The 23,317-nt window shown below is 34.2% G+C and overlaps 1 protein-coding gene across 1 annotated transcript in view; it reads left to right on the top strand.

The window, feature by feature from the left end:
• LOC150098723 (SUN domain-containing ossification factor) overlaps positions 1 to 23,317 on the top strand; it is a 265,907-nt gene that overhangs the window by 204,964 nt on the left and 37,626 nt on the right. Inside the window, exons 12-13 of the mRNA XM_090405371.1 lie at positions 3,134 to 3,238; positions 16,157 to 16,391. Coding sequence (XP_090261497.1) covers positions 3,134 to 3,238; positions 16,157 to 16,391 — 340 coding nt within the window. The remainder of the gene's footprint in view (positions 1 to 3,133; positions 3,239 to 16,156; positions 16,392 to 23,317) is intronic.

The raw sequence follows: 23,317 nt of genomic DNA on the forward strand, positions 1-23,317 counted from the left end.
AATTCATTTTGGAAAAAATGGAATCTAATCCAAACATGACACTGCCTCAAGCGTGGAAAGAGTTTTCAATATTGAATTGTGTAAAAATTATTTCTCTGTCCATTAAGCAATTACAACCCTCTACGCTGAATGCTAGCTGGAAAAAAAATATGGCCTGAAGCCATTCTGGAACAAAATATCGTACCTCCAGTGGATGCTGAGCTACGTCGTATAATAAACGTCGTGCACATTTTTGGTGGAGAGGGCTTTTGCGATATGGTTAAAAACGAAATTAGTGAATTAATCAATGGAGAAACAGATTTAAATGAGGAGAAACTGGTACAATTAATAGATGGCGTCGAACCAAATGCTGGGGAAAGTTCTGCCAAAGATTCTGATTGTGGTGAATCCATTAAAGAATTCAGTTTAAAGAAATTAGAAGGATTGGACTTGGCAAGAAAGTTAGGAAGTTATTTTACCGATAATGATCTCTCAATGGAGCGCTCGGGAAAATTCACGAGACAATTGGATATTTGTTTAGCGCCATATTATGAACTTAATAAAAAATTGCAACATAGTGGAAAGCAAAGTCTTATTACTGACTTCTTGATGACTAAACCAGCCGAAGTATGCAATGAGAATTATACAAATGATGTCCAAGAGATTTCAAGTGGTGACGACCTCCGGCCACTTAAAGAACATCTACGAAATGTTATTTTTGAAGACAGTGATGAAGATTAAAATATGCATATTTTATTGTGCTATAAAATTTATGCATTATGTGCAATGAAATTTATGTACAACTTATAATTTTATACTACGCATTTCTCATAGTTTGTTTTCTAACTTACATGGATTACCTGAATTAAATAAAAATATTGTTTTTGTTGGATTGTTGTTTATATAATTTAAAAAAAAAAAAAAATGAGTTCAGAACTTAACCCTGCTTTTTCTATGTGATCTGTGTCTCGTATAACGCGATTTATATAATGCAGCATTTCTATGGAACTTAACATCCGCATTATACGAGGGTTACCTATACACAGAAAATTATTTAGAAGAAGAACAGTGTGGTTTTAGAAGAGGGAGAGGATGCATCGATGCCTCTTTTACAATGCAACAGATCATAGAAAAAAAAGAATTTAACCTGCCTACTTTCTATTTATTGACTATGAAAAATCTTATGATAACTTGAGTGGGAAATCTACTCTGGAAAATATTACAAGATGATAAAATACCTCTTCAATTAATTAAAGCAATAAAAAGCCTGTACAGAGAAACAAAAATTTGCATCATATTTACAGATGGAACATTATCAGACCCTATAACTATAAATAAAGGAGTAAGACAAGGCTGTGGCTTATCCCCAATTCTATTTAACACTTATATGAACAGAATCCTAAAAGAATGGAAAACAACTGTCAAAGATGGAATTAAACTAACAAATAAAATACAGTTGAATACAATACTTTATGCAGATGATCAAGTATTGATTTCAAATTCAGAAGCTAAACTCCAAATTGCAACTAACCACTTAAATGAAATAGCAATAAGATTTAAAACGAAAATCTCTAAAACAAAAGCTATGGCAATGTGTAGAAACACCATCAAAATTATGCTTAACAATAATATAATAGAACAAGTTATGGCATTCAAATACTTAGGAAATATAATCTTGCAATACAGTACTGATTCACAATTGGAAGCAAGACCACTAATTTACAATAGAGTGAATGGCATAATTAAAAAAAAATTTGGAAAAGGAGTGGAAAACAAATTACTAAAGAAACTCAATTAAGATTACATAATATGATCTCTAAACCATCTCTCAAATTTAGAAGTGAAACCTGAATTCAAAAACAAAGATTGGAAGCAGCACAGATGAAGTTTCTAAGACCTCTCCTGGGACTCAATAGATTAGAAAAAAAGAAACGCACAGAAATAAGAGAACGATTAGATACAAAAAACTTCATACAAGAAATAGAAGAATACCAGCAAAAATGGCTGCAACACATAGAAAGAATGAAGAATAATAGGATTCCTAAATTAGCAGTAGAATATAAACCTACAGGAAAAAGAGACCATGAACATCCAAGATTAAGATGGAAAGATCAACCTCATCTTCAGAGCAGGAAGAGGACAAAAAAAAAAGCCTATACCTAAATTGATCAGACGAAGTCCAAGTGTGGTCATTGGTTACATTGCAGATAATGAAGAGGAGAGAAAAACTTGCATATATGTTTGGAAAAGATGGCAGGTGGTGTGTGATGTGAGAGAGATTGTCATTTAGTTGAATTATTCTCCTTTAGACAGCATTGAGAATTTTTAGGGAGTATTTAGTGCATTATACTGTATTGCATTACAGGGTACTGTATTGCTATACTAAAAGAATAGTAATACTGATTTATGATGAGAGTTTGAATAACTGGTTAGGATAAAGATGAGCTTGTGGAATTTTCAACCAAAAAAAAACAAATGTGATTTTAAATAACTGACATTGGGTTTTATTAAACTGATATTACAGATGATTATGCCAAATATGCTAATTGCTTCTTTTGGGTTAGGATGAACAAAAATATAATACAATAAAGGGGTAAACATGAACTAAGACATAACCAAAGAACAGGAATAATTCTATATGATATTAAGAAGTTACTTATTAGATCTTTCTGCACTTCAGATTTAACTTTTCTGCCAAGTATCACACTCACTGAACTACAAGTATCATTGAACAATGACCAGCCTGTGCCAGTTTCGCTTTTACGTTCCACGTATTGTTTTTTACTTTTGTTAATGCTTCCTATATGTTCTGTTTTTTAGTTATGTAATGGTTCAGATTTATTCCTTTATTGTATTATTTTTTCTTCTTCTTCCTAACCCAGAAGAAGCCACTAGCATATGTGGCAAAACTAGTTGGTATAATTATACGGCCTTATAAAACCCAGTGTCAGTTATTTTAAATCATGGGAAAAAGACATTGTTGTATATCTTGTATTATATAGTTCAATGCATTTTTCTGTATCTTTGTTTTTCTTAAAGGAAATAGCCATGTAGAATTTATTCTCCTTTTTTTTTCTTAAAGTTGTTTTGTACTTTAATTTAGTTTCAAGCTATAACAAGTCATGTGTTCACCTTTTTCAAAACTTTTTGGTAGGATCTTCGACAGCAAGAAGCCATTGGTCATCTACAATCACAAGTATCGAATTTAAGTCATGCTATAGATTTGTTACTTACAGAGAAAAAAACAATGCATAGACAAGTAAGAAACTTTGATATATAATTATAACCTGATATGTGTATAATCTGTTTGATTTTATTTTTTTAAATTGCAGAAAATATAAAAAATGTATGGAGTTTGATGGGGGAGGAACGTCATAGACATTCAAAGAAGTGTACAGTTTAATCTCAATCTTAGCTCCCATTCAACACTGCAAAAATTCAGTGTTTTAGCAGCCCACTCATTCTGCAATGTGTGCATTCTACTTATCTATAGTATAGCACACTGATAAGTGTGTTTGTAAATATGGATGTATTCTCTAGTTGTTAAAATAGTGTTAATCTAGAATACAGTAACTTGCACAATATTTATCTACACATTTCCATCCTGTGCTGCAAACCATTCAGCCTGTAAGGCAGCACACAACAGCTGCAAATTCAGCCAATCTAAATCTGACTTTGAGAGGGCCAAGTACAGAAAACTTGCCTTCTGCTCAAATGGCAGTCAGGTTCTCTGATATTTTCATGAGATACAACTTCTATCCATCCATGTTTCCACAATCATATAATACCATTGTATGAAGACAAGGCTTGACTTTCTGCTTCAGTCCTCTTCAACTCTTACATTGATTAAGACAGTGTAGTCTTAACAATCTTTAGTCCCCACCTTTATTTCAGTAGCATATAGAATAGAAAAGTATAACCTAGCTAAACATTGTTTCCAACAAGATCTGTCTATTTATCCTGCATGTGATGGGATTAAAATATAACATGCTTCATTCTTATCACAAAGTATCTATAATAAGAATAAACTAACAATGCTATTGACGGAGTTGTTAATACATCTAAAGTAAAAGACTTGCTGTATGGCCAAACTGGCCAGAAACACACCCAATTAACAGACAATACACTGGTCTGTTATCATATTGCTTCATCTGTAATTCCAAATAACTTGTCATAACCTTAAAAGATAGTTGTACTTCTTGGTTTCTTGTCGTGTATTCTGAATCTTACATGTTTTTTCCATTAACTCAACATCTTGAATTCTACTTAACATGAGGGAAGTGGGATCTGTGATGTTGATTTAATAAAAAAAGCAATACTTGATTAAAAAATATAAATAAAAATAAGCAGAAATGGTGGATGAATTAGAAAAAAGAAACCATGTCAACATAATTGGTGTTACAGAGATGAAGACTGAAACAGGTGTAATAATATTGCTAAATTATAACTATTATTTTACATTCAGGTAATAGCTATCAAAGAAAGGTAGGTGGAGCCATAGCATTTAACACTACATATTAAGATAAACATCTTGAATATTAGATAGTTTCAAGTAGTGTGAGCAAATTTCAAAAGGTAATTGGACAGGCTTAAACTAGTGGTAATCCTACAGAATATTCTCTTAAGAAAGAGTGAAAAAAATAAATACAATTTTATTAGAAAAGTCCGCTGACATAAAAGAAAAGCTGGTCTTTGTTAGTGATCTTAAACATCACAGTAAGAAAGTGTATATAGAAATCATTTGGAAATAATTATAGAGAAGAGCAAAGCTAATAATAATGGGAAATACTGGATTTCATTTTAGATCATAGATTAGTCATTACTGATACCATTTCTCGACATAGATGTGCATAAATGGAGATAAGACACATATCTATCTGATTGATAGTGATATCTTCAGTAGTTCAGAATGAGTATATGGGAAATTTTAAGAAGTGATCGTTTAGTTTTGAGCAGGATAAAATGAAAAGAAAAATATGTATTGAAGTTTTAAAAAAAGTCAAGCAGCTTTTTACAAGTAGACTCAAAGATACTAATATTATGGGGGTGGAATGAGTTCGAAAGCAAGAACCAAAACTTGGAGTCTCGGTAGCAAAATCTGAATCGATCGATTCATCAAGGGAATCGTGATGAAGCTATTTGTTTGCAAGTATAGAAAAATCTGAACTTCATGTTGATGTAATAAGTTGAATAAGTATTCCTGGATAAAGAAGAAATCATATCCAAAATGACAAGTACCATCAGAGGATATAAAGGAAAATGTAAGCAATTTAAAAAGTAGCTAACAGAAGTAATTAAATTTGGTAAGAATATGAAAGATAACTGAATATTTTGGAGACTGTTGAAAAACCCTAAAAATGGGAAGAGAGAGTACTATAAAAGAAATCACATGATAATGATTACATAGAAATTTATTGATTTTCTGGATGTCTGAAGTAATTATTTTTCAAAAATTGTTATGAGATAGGCAGTGATAGGACAGTGATAAAATATATTTGAGAGGAGTGCAGTCAAGGACTACATACAGTACTTCAGGTAGAAAAAGTCAATAAATGTGGAAATGCAGTAACTGGAGAAGATAACTAAACATACCTAGTATGGAGGTATAAATTTTTACACTAGCTGTGCTGCATAATTCAAAAGGCCTGGTCAGAAGGTCAAATTGCAGATGAAAAGGGAAAAAAAATAAAACAATGTGAAAATTGTAGTGAAATTTTTCTATTGAGTTAAGATTCATGCAAGCATAATTGAAATGATGAAAATTTGTGAAGGGAAGCTGGGGGAAAAACAAGCTGGATTTTGGAGAGAAATCACGGGAATATTACAGGGATCTCAAACTCAACATCTCGAAGAAGAACAAACCAAACATCAAACAAAATGAAAATAGGAACCATCAATATAAGGAGTATCGATCAAAAGTAAATAAAACTTCAGAAAACTAGAAAAGTACCACATGGACATAAGTGGCATTACTGAGACAAAGAATACAAGAACAGGTGAATCTTACTAAATAAGTATAGGATGTTATATTCTGGCAATAACAATCAAGGAAAAAAAAAGATTAATGATACCATTCAACACCAAACATGAAGATAAACTTCTTGGAAGGCAGTTTTAACTAGTTATGTGGGCAAACTTCAAAATGTGGAAATGAACAATGAAACTTATTTGTACCTATGATCTCACAGAAGGTTCTCTCCTAAGGAAGAAGTGGGGGAATTTTTATTTTGAGTCATTACAGTAGACAGACAGCTAACATAAAGAAAATGGAAAAGTAGTCTTTGTTGGGGTGCTAAACAGTGTAGGAAATATGAATCCCACCATGCATATAGAAACATTTTGGGAAAATTTTGAGGAAAAGACTGGGCTAATAATAATAAGTATCAGCTGGATTTCTGCTCAAGATATGGATTAGTCATTACTACACCATGTTCCATCATAAAGATGCAGTTTACATGGAGAGAAGACACAAGAAAATGAAAAGCCTTATTGGCTGTCATTGTCAGTAGTGATATTTTCATGCTGGTTCAAGATACAAGAATGTACAGAGGATGTGAAATTGGAAGTGATCATTTAGTTTTAAGTAGGATAGATGAATATTCCATTAAAAAGAACAGTATATAAGAAATTGTTTTAAATAATTCAAGATGAACAGTTTTCCCAATAAACTGTAGATTCAGCTATACAAGCATTATTGAAGAAAACTTTAAATAATTCTTTAAAAAATTTCAATTATCTGTGGTAATTGGGAGATTCTAGAGCCTGGATAATTAGAGAACATGGTTAATCCAAATTACATTTTATTGGGTTAAATACATTTAAAAAAAAAAAAAAACATTTGTGTAATATGTTAATACACAACTGAACACTTAAATTATTTAGATAGAAAGTCCATAATTTTTGTTTTCTTCATAGCATTATTTTTGTTTTATTTTTCTTATACGTCCATGAATGGTGTAATGTTATTTAAAACATGCAGTAATGACTTCTGTTATTTTACAAATGCAGTTGCATGGAGAATTTAAAATAAAAAAAAATTGTATGTACTACAGAGGATTACGGTTAATCCAGTCCCATGGATAATTGAGCCTCAGATAATGTATTATTATCTGAGCCTCAGTTAGTGTATTAGAGACTGTGAAAAACTGACATTGATTAAATCAACTAGAAAAGCATGTGGTCAAGTTGTCTGCAAGGATAGAAGAATAGCACTGTGGCAGACAAAAGAGGATAAAGAAAAGTAGCCCTGCAAAAGAAGAAAGCATGTCGAAAGTCCTTAGCAAATAAATCAGCAGATACCTTAAAAGAATAGGGTGAAAAATGTAAGATGGCTAAGCCATGTGTAAAAGTAATTAAACAGAAGTCATGGGAAGACTTCAGTAACAATATAGAAAGTAAATATCAGAATGGAAACTATGCACTGCTTAGATGAAGCTTAGAAATGGGGAAAATAGCTGTAAAAGGAATCTGAGATGATCAAGCTGACTTAAAAAACTGAAGATAGATATTCTTGATGTCTGGAGTAATTACTTTGAGAGACTATTCAACGAGACAAGCAGTGACAGGACAGTAGTGGAAAATTTTCAACAGGATTGTAGATATTAATATATATCAATACTAGAGGTAGAAAAGCAGTCAAAAACTTAATGTAGAAAGGTGGCTTGAGTTTATTTGACCATAAAAGCTCAAATATGGAGGTATAAACCCGTGTGTAGAAGCTTAAGTGCTGTGAGGACATCATGTTGGAAGCGTAATGGATTTTTTACAATACTCAGAAAAAATTAAAACAGAATTTAATACTTCCTATATTTCATCTCAGTCACTGAGACATCACAAAAAAACTAATGTAACATAAACACAAATAACAAACAATACTAAGCCCAACCACATGGGTGACCCTAAAGTCCTAACTAGGTGGAGTGCCCTCTAAGGGCGGTTGTAGGTGGTCTGGAATGTAGGATGATAAGTGTTTCCCAAATCTTAGGAAGCTTAATGCAACCATATTTATTAAGATTTGGTTGACTTCTGAGAGCTGCTGCTGATTCTAAGAATAGTCTCTCTTTTTTGAATTTGCTGTGGTGGAACATGGTGGTTTTTTCCAATGAGATCCTATGGGTTGTATCCAAGACATGGTTAGCAATACCTGACTGACCATAGTCGTGGTTGCAGATGTATGAATTGTGTTCCTCCAGGTGGATGGTTGCTGATCTGCCTGTCTGTCCAAAGTATGCCAGCTTACAGGAACAGGGTACTTTATAAACTCCAGGTACTGAGAGAGGAGGGAGCTGATCTTTTGTAGAATGGACAAGGGTAGCAAGTTTCCATTAAGCCTCCAACATGATGGAGGTATAAAAGTTTTGCTGTGGCCACATTGCATAGATCAGAGTGTCGAATTCTGCATGATTGGAGTAGAGCTCTCATACTACCCATTTTAAAAAATGAATAAACCTGAATGTGAGAATTTGGGGAATTTCTACTTAGTGTTCCAGGTAAGGTTTATTTAATCATACTTGAAAAGAGATTGAGAAAAATAGTGAAAGAAAACGTTGAAGAGCAAGCTGGTTTCAGGCCAAATAGAGGTTGTCAAGATCAGATATTTACTTTACTTCTCAAATAGTTGAGAAATTGTGGGAATATGATAACGATCTGTACTTAGTTTGTAGATCTGGAAAAGGCATGACAAGCTGTCCAGAGAAAAGCTTTTCAAAACACTATAATTATATGGAGTGAATGGAACATTATACAGAGCAGTGCATAGTCTGTATTTAATTTGCAAGTCAGCAGTTAGAATCAAAGGGAATACAGGAAGATGGTTTGAAGTAAAATCAGGTGTTAGACAAGGATGCACATTATTGCCACTCTTATTCATATGTATGGATTGCATTATGAAAGAAAATGGCATTAAACTTGATATTAGAATCAGAGATATCAAACTTAGCTCTTTGCTTTATGCAGATGTACTTCTAAATACATCCAGTGCAAATCTCTAGTATTCTCTTTTACAGCTGTAATAAATTTGGCATGAAAATCAGCAATAAAAAAAATAAAACTATGTAAATGGAGAAACAGAAAACTTCAGCTGCATTGCAGTGAAGGGCCTGTAGAACATGTAAAATATTTCCACTTTTTTAGGGAAGATGCAAATTAAATTTGGAAATAGACAACAGAATAAGGAAAGTTGATATTGTGGGGAGCCAAATGAATAAATTTATATTGAATAAGAGAGAAATTAGCCAAAACACCAAACTAGCAGTATAAAAGATGGTATTGAAACCAGTTTAAAGTATGGATCTGTGAGTTTTGGGTTAAAAATAAACACTTGATAAAAGATTGAAGACCACAGATATTGAGGGTTCTGAGAAAAATTAGGACCCTAAATAGATGGCATCACTGGCAGAATGATATTAAAAATGAAGACATTAGGAAGGATCTCAACATTGCTTGCATTCAAGAATATGTGAGTAGGGTTAATCTAAGATGGTATGGTGACTTAAACAGAATGGGAGAAGAAAGTTTGCAAAATAGTTATTTAATGCCAAGATGGGATGAAAAGACCCAAAGAACACCAATGTCTAGATGGATTGATTCAGCCAGAAATGCCTTAGAAGTATAAGATGTTAGATATGACAATATTGGAATGCTGAGAAGTAATAGACTAATTTGAAGGAAAATTGTTAATATAAGACTAAGAGTAATATATATTTAATCATGTAGTGCAGTGGTGTTCAACCTTTTTTACTATGCGAGCTACTTTTCTATAAAATGTTATTTGGCTATCTACTCTCTTATATATAAGTTATTCGACGATCTACTCTCTTATATAGATCACGTTCCCCCAACCTGATATCTGATTACGCACAAATAAACAATTAAAAAAAAAATACAAAAAACTTTATTTGTGTATTTAAAAATTTATTTATCACTTTAAAATTTTAATACAACAAAAAAAAACAAATATATTGAAATAAAATATTTATTTCTCTATTTTGGAAAACCAAAGTTAGAAAAAAACAACAGATTGATTACAAACTCGCAAGTTACAGGAAATGCTGGTTGATTAAAAAAAAGTTAATGTGAAATTTGGCATTGTTTGGACCTCGCAATATTTTCATAGTCAAGTTGATATGAAGAAGTGGCCAATCGCAGACAATGATCCAAATGATCATTTGTAATTCTTCATCATCATCAAATTCCTGCCATGTACCCTCAAGGGGTGTACAGGATATGATAGTACTACATGAAAAATTTACATCATTACTAACTTCCTATCTACAATTTTCCTCCAAATCAGTGTTACTTGTCAAGACTCCAACATTACCAGATCTTATATTTCTATCATCTAAGGCACTTCGTACCGTATCAATCCACCTATATCTTGGTCTTCCTCTGGGTCGTTTTCCTACCTACCTGGCAGAGAACACTTGTTTTGCTAATCTTTCCTTGCCCATTCTGTTTAAGTGACCATACCACCTGAGATTAGCTCTGCTAACACATTCCTGGATGCTGACAATGTCAAGTTCTTTCCTAATATTCTCGTTTTTAATATGATATTGCCATTGATGCCATCTGCTCACGCCTTTAATCTTTCTCAGGACTCTCATATCTACGGTCTCTAGTCTTTGATCAAGTGTTTTACTTCTGACCCAGCTCTCAGATCCATAAGTTAAAACTGGTTTGAACAATGTCTTGTATACAGCTAATGTATAGCTCTTGTATACGACTAATTTATCTCTTATTCCATATGAATTTATTCAATTGACTTCCTACCATACCAACTTTGTTGATTCTGTTGTCTATTTCCATATTTAATTTACCATCTTCACTAAAAATCGTGCCTAAGTAGCTAAATGTTTTACTTGTTCCACAGGTTCTCCATTCACACCACAGTTGACATTTTCAACGATTCTGCCTATTTTCATTGTCTTTGTCTTTTTATTGCTGACCTTCATACAATATCTACTACAACAGTTATTCAATTTAGTCAGGGAATCTTGCAGAGTTGTAACGGATTTATTTAGAAGCATAACATCTTCCGCATAAAGCAAAGAGACATTAACATCTCTAATTTTGATATCACACCTGATACTACTTTCCTTCATAATGTGATCCATATAGATAATGAATAACAGAGGGGATAATGCACATCCTTGTCTCACACCAGATTTGACATTAAACCATCTTCCTGTACTTCAATTCTAACTGCTGACTTACAACTCAAATAAAGACTAAATATTGCTTGATATAATGCTCTATTGACACCATATAACTGTAGCGTATTGAATAGCTTCTCTCTTGGCACTTTGTCATATGCCTTTTCCAAATTGACAAAACTTAAATACAGATCTTTGTTATATTCCCATGCTTTCTCAACTATTTGTTGTAAAGTGAAGATCTGATCCTGACAGCCTCTATTTGGCCTGTTCTTCACCAAGCTTTTCTTCCACAATTCTTCTCAACCGTTTCTCAAGTATACTGGCATAAATCTTACCGGGAACACTCGGTAGGGAAATACCTCTGTAATTCTCACATTCAGTTTTATTTCCCTTTTTATATATGGATACTATGAGAGCTCTACTCCAATCGTCTGGAATTCGTCCCTCTGTCCAGGCATTCTGAACTACGCAGTGCAGCCACTGTAAGACTTTTATACCACTATACTTCAGCATTTCTGGTTGAATATCATCTACTCCTGCTGCCTTTCCCCATTTCAAGCCTTTGATGGCTTTTTCTACTTTAAGTATGGATATATATTCCTAACTGCATGCCTGGTCAGTGTTTTTTTATCACTGTGCTATCATCACTGCTTGTTTCATTTAGCAAATTTTCGAAGTAATTACTCCATACTTCAGGGATATCTTTTTCTCCCGTTTTCATGTCACCTTTATCATCTCTAAGTCCTTTTACAGCATTCTTTTCTCCATTTCTAAGCTTCTTCAACAACCTCAAGAATATTTTGCCACCTTCTTGATATTTATTTTATATGTTCTTGTCAAAGTCCTCCCTTGACTTCTGTTTAGCTAGTTTTACACACTGTTTAGCATTCTTGCATTTGTCTCTGTATTCTCTAAGAGCAGAAGCTGACTTATTTGCCAAGAACTTTTGATATGCTTTCTTCTTTTCTTTCACTGCCTCTTTAACTTCCTGTGTCCACCATGGAGTTCTAATTTTTCTATCCTTGCAGACAACTTCACCACATGCCTCTCTAGCTGAATCAATCAGGGTTTTCTTCAAGGCTTGCCACTGAATCTCCATGGTGTGGTTCCTGTTCTCAAACTCTTTCATTTTTTCTTCAATAATCTTTGTGTATTTTAATCTATTGTTCACATCTGAGAGCTGCTAAACTTTTATTCACTTTAAAACTTTCTTACATTTCATTCTTTTCGATATGAAATTCAATTTTATCCTACTCAAGACTAAATAGTGATCACTTCCAATTTCAAATCCTCTGTACACTGGTGTCCTGCACCAGGAAGAAAACATCACTATCAACAATAAATAGTCAATGAAACATTTCTTATTCCTTGCCTCTTCTCTCCATGTGAATTTGTGCACATTTTTATGTTGGAACATGGTGTTAGTAATAACCAGTCCATATCCTGAGCAGAAATCCAACAGGTATTTGCTATTATTATTAGCTTTGCTCTTTTCTCTAAATTTTTCAAAAACATTTTTGTATGTCTGACAATCATTTCCTACTCTGCTATTTAAATCCCCAAAAAGGACCAACTTTTCTTTTTTCATTGTGTCAGTAGTTTTCTCTAGAGCCTCAAAAAATTTCTCCACTTCTACCTTAGTAGAACCTTCTGTGGGACCATAGGCACAAATAAGTCTCATTGTCCAGTTCCCCATTCTGATATTTGCCCAAATCACTCTACTTGACACTGCCTCTATTCAAGAAGATGAGCCTTGTATTTTGTGTTGAATACTATGGCTACTCCTTCCTTTCCTTGATTGTCATTGCCTGAATATAACATTTTGTATTTATTGCTGAGAAAGATCTCACCAGTTTTGGTCTTTTTTGTTTCAGTCACCCCTATTATGTCGATCTGGTACTTATCTAATTCCTCAGCTAGCTCCATTTCTTTGCCATTCAGGCTTCTTATGTTGATAGTACCAATCTTTAACTCTGATGTTGAGTTGTGGTGTGTTTTCAGATTTGTTCCAGTAGCTGACTTTTCGCTGTTTGCCCTGATTCCCTGGTGAAAACAACGGGGGCCTTGTTTAACCGGGCGACGCCCCAGCCGGCATGAAATTCTGTCATGTTGTACCATCATTTTTTATTTTGGTTTAACCAATAAGAATACAATTTGGTCGGCTAAATCCCAAATTGCCAGCCCATCCTCGTTCGTTCAGTATCCAAGTAGATACCCAACAGGGTGCACCACGAGAAGGTGAGGATTGGACATTAGGTCAGAAGCCCTGGTTGGTTCTCCACATTCCTTTAAAGGGTATGTGGAGGTCTCCTCTCAGTTATACAGCTTTGACCCTTAAGCACCCCTCATTTGTAATTTGGTTTCTTAATTGATTTTTTATGACGGTCATATTTGAAAACGTGGATTCTGACAAGTATGTCGATCCAAAACACAGATTTTTTCGTGCAGTATCATTAATATTGGGAATTCTTCATGTGCATACTTCCAAATGACTTCATTGTTTATTGATTTTAAATGTAAACTATTTTGAATGTTTATTATCTCAAGTTCTACTTCAGCTTGGTTTATATCAAACAGCCCACTAATTTTATTTGAAATTTCTGTGATGTATCAAGTTTTCTTGAAATGGATTATTGATAAAAGATACAATCATTTCAGTTTTATTAAAATCTTTAAATCTTGAATTTATTTCTTCAACTAATTCTATTTCATGAATAAATTCTTTTAAATCATAGCGAAGCATTTCTTGATTTTGTTCAAAAAATTTTAATAAATATGGAAGATGTCTAAATTTGCAGTCATTTATATTTTTCTTTAATAAAAGTAAGTATTGTTGAAAAGTATTTATTTAACTTAACATGTCAATTAAATTTTTATCTCTACCTTGTAACTCCAAATTTAAATTGCTTAATTTCGTACGGAAATCTGCTAAAAATGATAAGTGTAACAACCATCTTTTATCACTCAATTGTGGATAAATATCTCCTTTTTCATCAAGAAAATTTTTTATGTCGTTAATTAATACAAGAAATCTTTCTAATAATTGACCTGCTGAGCCAGTGAACATTATTGTATAACAGAAGTTCCCTATCATCATCTGCCTGTAATTTAAATAACTGCCATTGCAGGGCTTTTCCTCGAACAGAATTTACAATTTTAAATGTAATATCCAAAATATCTTTTGTGTTTAATCTTTTATTACACAGTACTTGTTGGTGAATAATACAGTGGTACGTTAAAAAATCTGGATATTTGTCATTGTTTTTACATAATGAAATGAAGCCTGATTTATTACCTATCATTGCAGGAGCACCATCAGTAGTAATAGACACAAGTTTAAAAAGCGGAAGTCTGTGTTGTTTCACAAATTCATCAAATGCCGAAAAAATGTCTTCTCCCCTAGTCCTTCCCAATAATGGTATAATTTTCAAAAGTTCTTATTTACTTGAATAATTTTTGAAATACCATGCGAATAAATACCGTTAACTGAGCAATATCAGCGAAGTCATTTGATTCATCAAATTGTAATGAAAACGCAACACACTGGTGAATGTCTGACATTAACCTGGCCTGGAAACTTTTCTCCGGAAATTGGAACTCTTCCTTTTGGCAATTTGAAACCTTGTCTGTGGCCTTGAAGTGGTCTCTCTCTATCGATGTCTCGAACTGATAAGCTCCTTTCTGGAAGCAGAAAACTCCTCTCTCAAGCAACGTGGATCTGGGCAGTCTCTCTGACGGTGACTCTGGACTAGGCGGTCTCCTCTCTGACATCAATTCTGGAACTAGGACCCCTTCTGCTTGCTTCAGTCCCTTTTTATTAGGCCTCCTCTGAGACCTCGCATGAAGTTTGGCAACCTCCAAAAGAATTGGTATGAGTTTTTCATCTTAAGTTTCAAGTTCAGTACGCCTTTTGTTCTCCTCCGCTTTCTTTTGATTGTAAGTTGACAGCCATCGGAAAGTTGTTTGAACTCTTTCTGACTGACTTCAGAAATGTTTACACTTAGAGCCTGCAAGCCTTTCTCATACATACAAGTTTCAATAACAATCTTTCTAATGCAGCCATGTACAGTTTTGCCGACAAAAACATTGCCTTTGTTTTTAACACTCTAACATATTCTTATTAAAGCAGTATATACAGTTAGGTTCAAAAGAGTTGTTTACAAAAACATCTAATACAAACTATGTGACAAAAAAGTTTAATTTTTCCCAATATTCACATGGGACTTAACCTAAGTAAAAATTCAATGTAATGTGCTTTGGAATATTTAATATTTAAGCTACAATCTAGTTTTTACACTTTGCTTATAATCATATTCACTCGGCTCACTGTTTGACTTCCACTGATCCAAATTAATTCAATTACCTGGACTTATAAGAAAATTACTGATTTGACAATTTTAACAAAAATAAATAAACAATAGCAATACACTTAAAGCGAATTAAAAATAATACAAAATAATGATAAATAAAATATGTTTTCAGTTTTAATTAAATTTGTAATTAAGGAAGAATACACGAGATCGACAAAAATCGCTCCGCAATCGACGGGTTGAACACCTCTGATGTAGTGTATACTGAATATTCCTTGAGGGTACATACCAGGAAGTTGATTAAAACTTCAACATGCAATTCAGATTATCTATTACCCACTATCTTCAGAAAATTAATATTATTGTAGAAACCTGGATATATAGATTGAGAAATATCACAAACCTGAATTGGGGGTTTATGAGGCTGAGAATCAGGATTTGTGGGTTGTAAAATATCAGAATTTTAAATAGGAAGATTGTGTCAAGTGAACCTGAAACCTAAAGGATCGACCAAATTTCTGTGTTAGGATCTGCACTACCACTGTCTAACCATTACATAGATCTATTTTATATATTATTTTACAGGTAAAAATAACATAATAAATCATATTTAATTATTTAAAAAAAATTTATAGGCCAGAATTTTAGAAATGCTTCTTCTCCATCATGTATTCTGTAAATCAAGAATAAATCAATAAATAAATTTAATTTCAGATGCTAGAAACTCATATTTGTCTAATGGCTGTGGAGGCAATAGTCATGATTACGATTTTGTCTTTGTGTGTAAGACGGATGTCTTCACACTTTCAATTTATTGAAACTTCTGAAGATAATGTTAACCTTCCTGCCAGAACTTTGATCAAGCGCCGTAATTCAATAAATGGATATTCTCAGCCTGAAACTAAAAAGGTTAAGAAACGATCCAGCAGTGTGGATTTGATGTCATCTGGTAAGCCTTTAGCAGTTATTTACTTTATTATTTTTAGGTATTCATTTCTTCTTTTATCCAAAGAATTTTTATCATAAAAATTATAATACAGTATTTCATTTTAATTTAATTCCAAGTTTTTCATTAGACTGCAGTCTAAATGCTGTGTATGGTCTTTAGTAATGTTTTTGTATCCATAGTGCTAAGCATTCAGAGAAAAGACCATTATAGTTTGATCTAGTCACTAACTTCTTTTTCCTCTGTGAACATTTTCTAGTCTTTCTTAATCATCATTTGAGTATCGATCTTTGACAAATAAAGTTTTAACCCTACAGCTGAAAATTTGATTATAGAAGTTGCATTATTTCAGACAATAATGTTCTAATGTTCCTAAATCCTAACTGGTATGTTAGGATTTAGGAACATGAGATGGAAGTAGTTACCTTCTGTACTTATACGAAAGGCTTAGTGTAACCAAAATACAAAAGACTAGATCAGACTTATTCTCAACTCGGCAAAATGCAAATTGTCTACATTGTACTCTGGCTAATTCAGTATCCCCCAGATACATGGAATGTCATAAATAGCATATGTTTGAAGAAGGTCTCAAGAATAGACAAACATTGCAAACGTAGATTGTGAGAAAAATTCAACCATTTGTACAACAGAGTTCACAAAAACAGAACCTTTTGGAATCTTAATATAGAAGCTTCAGTTTTGAACAAAGACTAATTATGCCATCACTCCATGACACATCCCAAAAGTGGACATTATGACCAGTGTTGAAATAGCTACTAAATTTCTACATAAATTTTGTGGATAATGCCTCAAGAGACATTATCCACAAAATTACTTAGCACTTCAGTTTTACAGTAACGTGCCAAAAATAATTTCACAGCTTTAGAGGAAGAAGCTTCAGATGTTTACATAACAGTGGTGAAACCATTATACTAAAGGTAGATAAAGGGAATTCAACAGTAGTTTTAAATTTTGCAGACTATGACATCAAGATCACCTTCATGTTATCGGACTCTTCTGCATATTCGGAAATGGACCAACTTAGTTATCACACTTAAAAACAAATGATCTAATCTCCAGTACTTTTGAATTTACAGACCTTAAAAAAAACTAAAAAATCTAGATAGCCAATCACTCCAAGATATATGACACGCCAAAGTTCACAAGACAGACATTCTTCCATGTCCAATAGTTTACGGCAGATGCTCTCCAACATATCTTCTTTCTAAACACTTATCTAACCTTCTCAAGCCTCATATAGGGCATACAACTCATCATCAAATTCCTGACATGCATTCTCAAAAAGTACAGGATAGTATGACATCGCTACATGAAAAACTTACATCATTACTAACGTCCTATCAACAGTTTTCCTCCAGATCAGTCTGTTAACTGTCAAAACTCCAATATTATTAGATTTTATATTTCTTTATTCTAAGGCACTTTAACTCAGTTAATCCATCTATATCTTGGTCTTCCAATGGGTGTTTTTCCTGCCAACAGGTGGTATGGCCACTGTAAGTGACCATACCACCTGAGATCAGCAGTGCTAACACATTCCTGGATGCTGACAGTGGCAAGTTCTTTCCTTATATCCTCATTTTTAATATGATATTGCCATTGACTCCATCTGTTCATGCCCCTAATCTTTCTCAGGACTCTCATCATTAGTCTCGTTTAATCTTTCATCTTTAATCTTCGGTCTCTAGTCTTTGGGCAAGTGTTTTACTTCTAACCCAGCTCTCAGATCCATAAGTTAAAATTGGCTTGAATAATGTATACAGTTAATTTAGTGTTTTGGCTAATTTCTCTCTTATTCCCATCGTCAATAAAAATTGCGCCTAGGTAGATGAAATGTCTTACTTGTTCTATAGGTTCACCATTCATGATGCAGTTGATATTTTCAATGTTTCTGCCTATTTTCATTGTCGTTGTCTTGTTATTGCTGATTTTCATTCCAAATTTATTACAACACATATTCAGTTTAATAAGAGAATCTTGCAGACTTGTATACGATTTATTTAAAAGTGTATCATCATCATCCTCATAAAGTAAAGACCTTAGATTAACATCTCCAATTTTGATATCAGGTTTAATACTACTTTCCTTCATAATGTGATCCATATAGACAATGAATAACAAAGGGGATAATGTACATCCTTGTCTGACACCAGATTAAACATTAAATCATTTTCCTGTACTTCCTTCAATTCTAATTACTGACTTACTACTCAAACACTTCAGTTTTGCTTCATATGATGACCCATGATACCATATGACCCTAGCGTTTTGAATAGCTTCTCTCTTGTCACTTTGTCATATGCCTTTTCCAGATCTACAAAACTTAAAATACAGATCTTTGTTATGTTACCATGATTTCTCAACTATTTGTCGTAAATTGAAAATCTGATCCTGACAGCCTGTGTAGCTCAGTAGAAGTGCTGTTTGCACTCTACGGCACTCAACCGCATGAAGAAAGGCTTGCTTTCAAATCTAGTCTCCATTGTCTGGCGCAGGCAGGTTTTTCATCTTGTAAACACAAGAAAATCTGCTGTCGAACCTACACTATTTTCAGACATTAAAAATAAGGGTCAAAGCTGTATAACTGAGAGGAGACCTCCACATAGCCTTTAAAGGAATGCGGAGAACCGACCAGGGCTTCTGACCTAATGTCCAATCCTCACCTTCTCGTGGTACACCCTGTTGGGTATCTACTTTGATACTGAACGAACGAGGATGGGCTGGCAATTTGGGATTTAGCCGACCAAATTGTATTCTTATTGGTTAAACCAAAATAAAAAATGATGGTACAACATGACAAAATTTCATGCCGGCTGGGGCGTCGCCCGGTTAAACAAGGCCCCCGTTGTTTTTGCCAGGGAACCAGGGCGAACAGAGAAAAGTCAGCTACTGGAACAAATCTGAAAACAAACCCCAACTCAACATCACCAGAGTTAAAGATCGGTACTATCAACGTAAGAAGCCTGAATGGCAAAGAAATGGAGCTAGCTGAGGAATTAGATAAGTACCAGATCGACATAATAGGGGTGACTGAAACAAAAAAGACCAAAACTGGTGAGATCTTTCTGAGCAATAAATACAAAATGCTATATTCAGGCAATAACAATCAAGGAAAAGAAGGAGTAGCCATAGTATTCAACACAAAATACGAGGCTAATCTTCTTGAATGGCAGTCAGTCTCAAGTACAGTAATGTGGGCAAATATGAGAATGGGGAACTGGACAATGAGACTTATTTGTGCCTATGGTCCCACAGAAGGCTCTACTAAGGTAGAAGTGGAGGAATTTTTTGAGGCTTTAGAAAAAGCAACTGACACAATGAAAAAGGAAAAGTTGGTCCTTGTTGGGGATCTAAATAGTAGAGTAGGAAATGATTGTGAGACATACAAAAATATTTTGGGAAAATTTGGAGAAAAGAGCAAAGCTAATAATAATGGCAAATATCTGTTGGATTTCTGCTCAGGACATGGACTGGTTATTACTAACACCATGTTCCAACATAAAAATGTGCACAAATTCACATGGAGAGAAGAGGCTAGGAATAAGAAAAGTCTCATGGACTATGTTATTGTTGATAGTGATGTTTTCTCCCTGGTGCAGGACACCAGAGTGTACAGAGGATTTGAAATTGGAAGTGATCACTATTTAGTCTTGAGCAGGATAAAATTGAATTTCATATTGAAAAGAATAACATGTAAGAAAGTTTTAAAGCGAATAAAAGTTGAGCAGCTCTCAGATGTAAACTGTAGACTAAAATACAGAAATATTATTGAAAAGAAAATGAAAGAGTTTGAGAACAGGAATCAAACCTTGGAGATTCAGTGGCAAACTCTGAAGGAAACATTGATTGAGTCTGCCAGAGAGGCTTGTGGTGAGGTTGTGTGCAAAGATAAAAAAATCAGAACTCCCTGGTGGACACAGGAAGTTAAAGAGGCAGTGAAGGAAAAGAAGAAAGCATATCAAAAGTTCCTGGCAAATAAGTCAGCTTTTACTCTTACAGAATACAGAGACAAATGTAAGAAAGCTAAACAGTGTGTAAAACTAGCTAAACAAAAGTCATGGGAGGACTTTGGCAAGAATATAGAAAATAAATATCAAGAAGGTGGCAAAATATTCTGGAGGTTGTTGAAGAAGCTTAGGAATGGAGGAAAGAGTGCTGTAAAAGGAATTAGAGATGATAAAGGTGAAATGAAAACAGGAGAAAAAGATATCCTTGAAGTATGGAGTAATTACTTTGAAAAACTGCTAAATGAAACAAGCAGTGATGACAGCACAGTGATAAAAAACACTGACCAGGCATGCAGTCAGGAATGCATATCCATACTTGAAGTAGAAAAAGCCATCAAAGGCTTGAAATGTGGAAAGGCAGCAGGAGTAGATGATATTCGACCAGAAATGCTGAAGTATGGTGGTATAAGAGTCTTACAGTGGCTGCACTGCATAGTTCAGAAAGCCTGGACAGAGGGACGAATTCCTGATGATTGGAGTAGAGCTCTCATAGTACCCATATATAAAAAGGGAAATAAAACTGAATGTGAGAATTACAGAGGTATTTCCCTACTGAGTGTTCCTGGCAAGATCTTTGCAAGTATACTTGAGAAACGGTTGAGAAGAATTGTGGAAGAAAAGCTTGGTGAAGAACAAGCTGGATTCAGGCCAAATAGAGGCTGTCAGGATCAGATCTTCACTTTACGACAAATAGTCGAGAAAGCATGGGAATATAACAAAGATCTGTATTTAAGTTTTGTTGATTTGGAAAAGGCATATGACAAGGTGCCAAGAGAGAAGCTATTCAATACGCTGCAGTTATATGGTGTCAATGGGGCATTATATCAAGCAATACTTAGTCTGTATTTGAGTTGTGAGTCAGCAGTTAGAATTGAAGGAAGTACAGGAAGATGGTTTAATGTTAAATCTGGTGTCAGACAAGGATGTACATTATCCCCTCTGTTATTCATTATCTATATGGATCACATTATGAAGGAATGTGGTATTAAACCTGATATCAAAATTGGAGATGTTAATGTCAGCTCTTTGCTTTATGCGGATGATGTTATACTTCTAAATAAATCCGCTACAAGTCTGCAAGATTCTCTGACTAAATTGAATAGCTGTTGTAATAGATATGGTATGAAGGTCAGCAATAAAAAGACAAAGACAATGAAAATAGGCAGAATCATTGAAAATGTCAACTGTGTTGTGAATGGAGAACCTGTGGAACAAGTAAAATATTTTAGCTACTTAGGCACAATTTTTACTGAAGATGGTAAACTAAATATAGAAATAGACAACAGAATCAGCAAAGCTGGTATCGTGGGAAGTCAATTGAATAAATTCATATGGAATAAGAAAGAAATTAGTCGGAACACTAAATTAGCTGTATACAAAACTGTGTTCAAACCAATTTTAACTTATGGATCTGAGAGCTGGGTCAGAAGTAAAACACTTGACCAAAGACTAGAGACCGCAGATATGAGAGTCCTGAGAAAGATTAGAGGCGTGAACAGATGGCATCAATGGCAATATCATATTAAAAATGAGGATATTAGGAAAGAACTTGACATTGTCAGCATCCAGGAATGCGTTAGCAGAGCTAATCTCAGATGGTATGGTCACTTAAATAGAATGGGAGAGGAAAGATTAGCAAAACAAGTGTTCTCTGCCAGGTTGGCAGGAAAACGACCCAGAGGAAGACCAAGATATAGGTGGATTGATACGGTACAAAGTGCCTTAGATGATAGAAATATAAGATCTGATAATGTTGGAGTCTTGACAAGTAACAGACTGATTTGGAGGAAAATTGTAGATAGGAAGTTAGTAATGATGTAATTTTTTCATGTAGTACTGTCATATCCTGTACACCCCTTGAGGGTACATGGCAGGAATTTGATGATGATGATGATGATGAAAATATTGTCTTAGGGTTGGGGACAACAAGATGGCGGCACTAGTTAGTCGCCGCCTTCACTGTGTACCAATTAATTAGTGATAGCCTTGGGCCAGCTATCTCTGATTATCTACCAGTGGAGATTGAACTGCCCACTTAGTCTCCATAAGGTTAGAAAGGGCTAAAACAGCCTCACCTGCTCCCTATACAGAAACAAAAAAGGCATTAGCTAATTTTTTTTTTTTCCCCAGCTTGTTCTTCACCAAGCTTCCCTTCCACAATCCTTATCAACTATTTCTCAAGTATACTTGCATAAATCTTACAGGAACACTCAGGGAAATACCTTTAATTCTCACATTCAGTTTTATTTCCCTTTTTATATATGGGTACTATGAGAGTTCTACTCCAATATTCCAGAATTCATCCCTCTGTCCAGGCCTTCTGAACTATGCAGTGCAGCCACTGTAAGACTTTTATTCCTCTATACTTGAGCATTTCGCTTTGAATATCATCTACTCCTGCTGCCTTTCCACATTTCAGGATTTTGATGGCTTTCTCTACTTCCAGTATGGATATTTATTCCTGACTGCATGCCTGGTGCTGTCATCACTGCTTATTTCATTTAGCAGTCTTTCAAAGTAATTACTCCATACTTCAAGGATATCTTTTTCTGCTATTTTCATGTCACCTTTATCATCTCTAATTCCTTTTACATCACTCTTTCCTCCATTTCTGAGCTTCTTCAACAGCCTCCAGAATATCTTGCCACCTTCTTGATATTTATTTTCTATGTTCTTGCCAAATTCCTCCCATGACTTTTACACAGTGTTTAGCTTTCTTACATTTGTGTCTGTATTCTCTAAGAGCACAAACTGACTTATTCACTAGGAACTTTTGATATGCTTTATTCTTTTCCTTCACTGCCTCTTTAACTTCCTGTGTCCACCATGGGGGTTCTGATTTTTCTTTCCTTGCAAACAACCTCACCACCTGCCTCTTTGACTGAATCGATCAATGTTTTC

This window comes from Typopeltis vanoorti, chromosome 15, assembly GCF_054136105.1.
Source record: "Typopeltis vanoorti isolate ZY-2024b chromosome 15, IOZ_Tvanoo_1.0, whole genome shotgun sequence".
Lineage (NCBI taxonomy): Eukaryota > Metazoa > Arthropoda > Arachnida > Uropygi > Thelyphonidae > Typopeltis > Typopeltis vanoorti.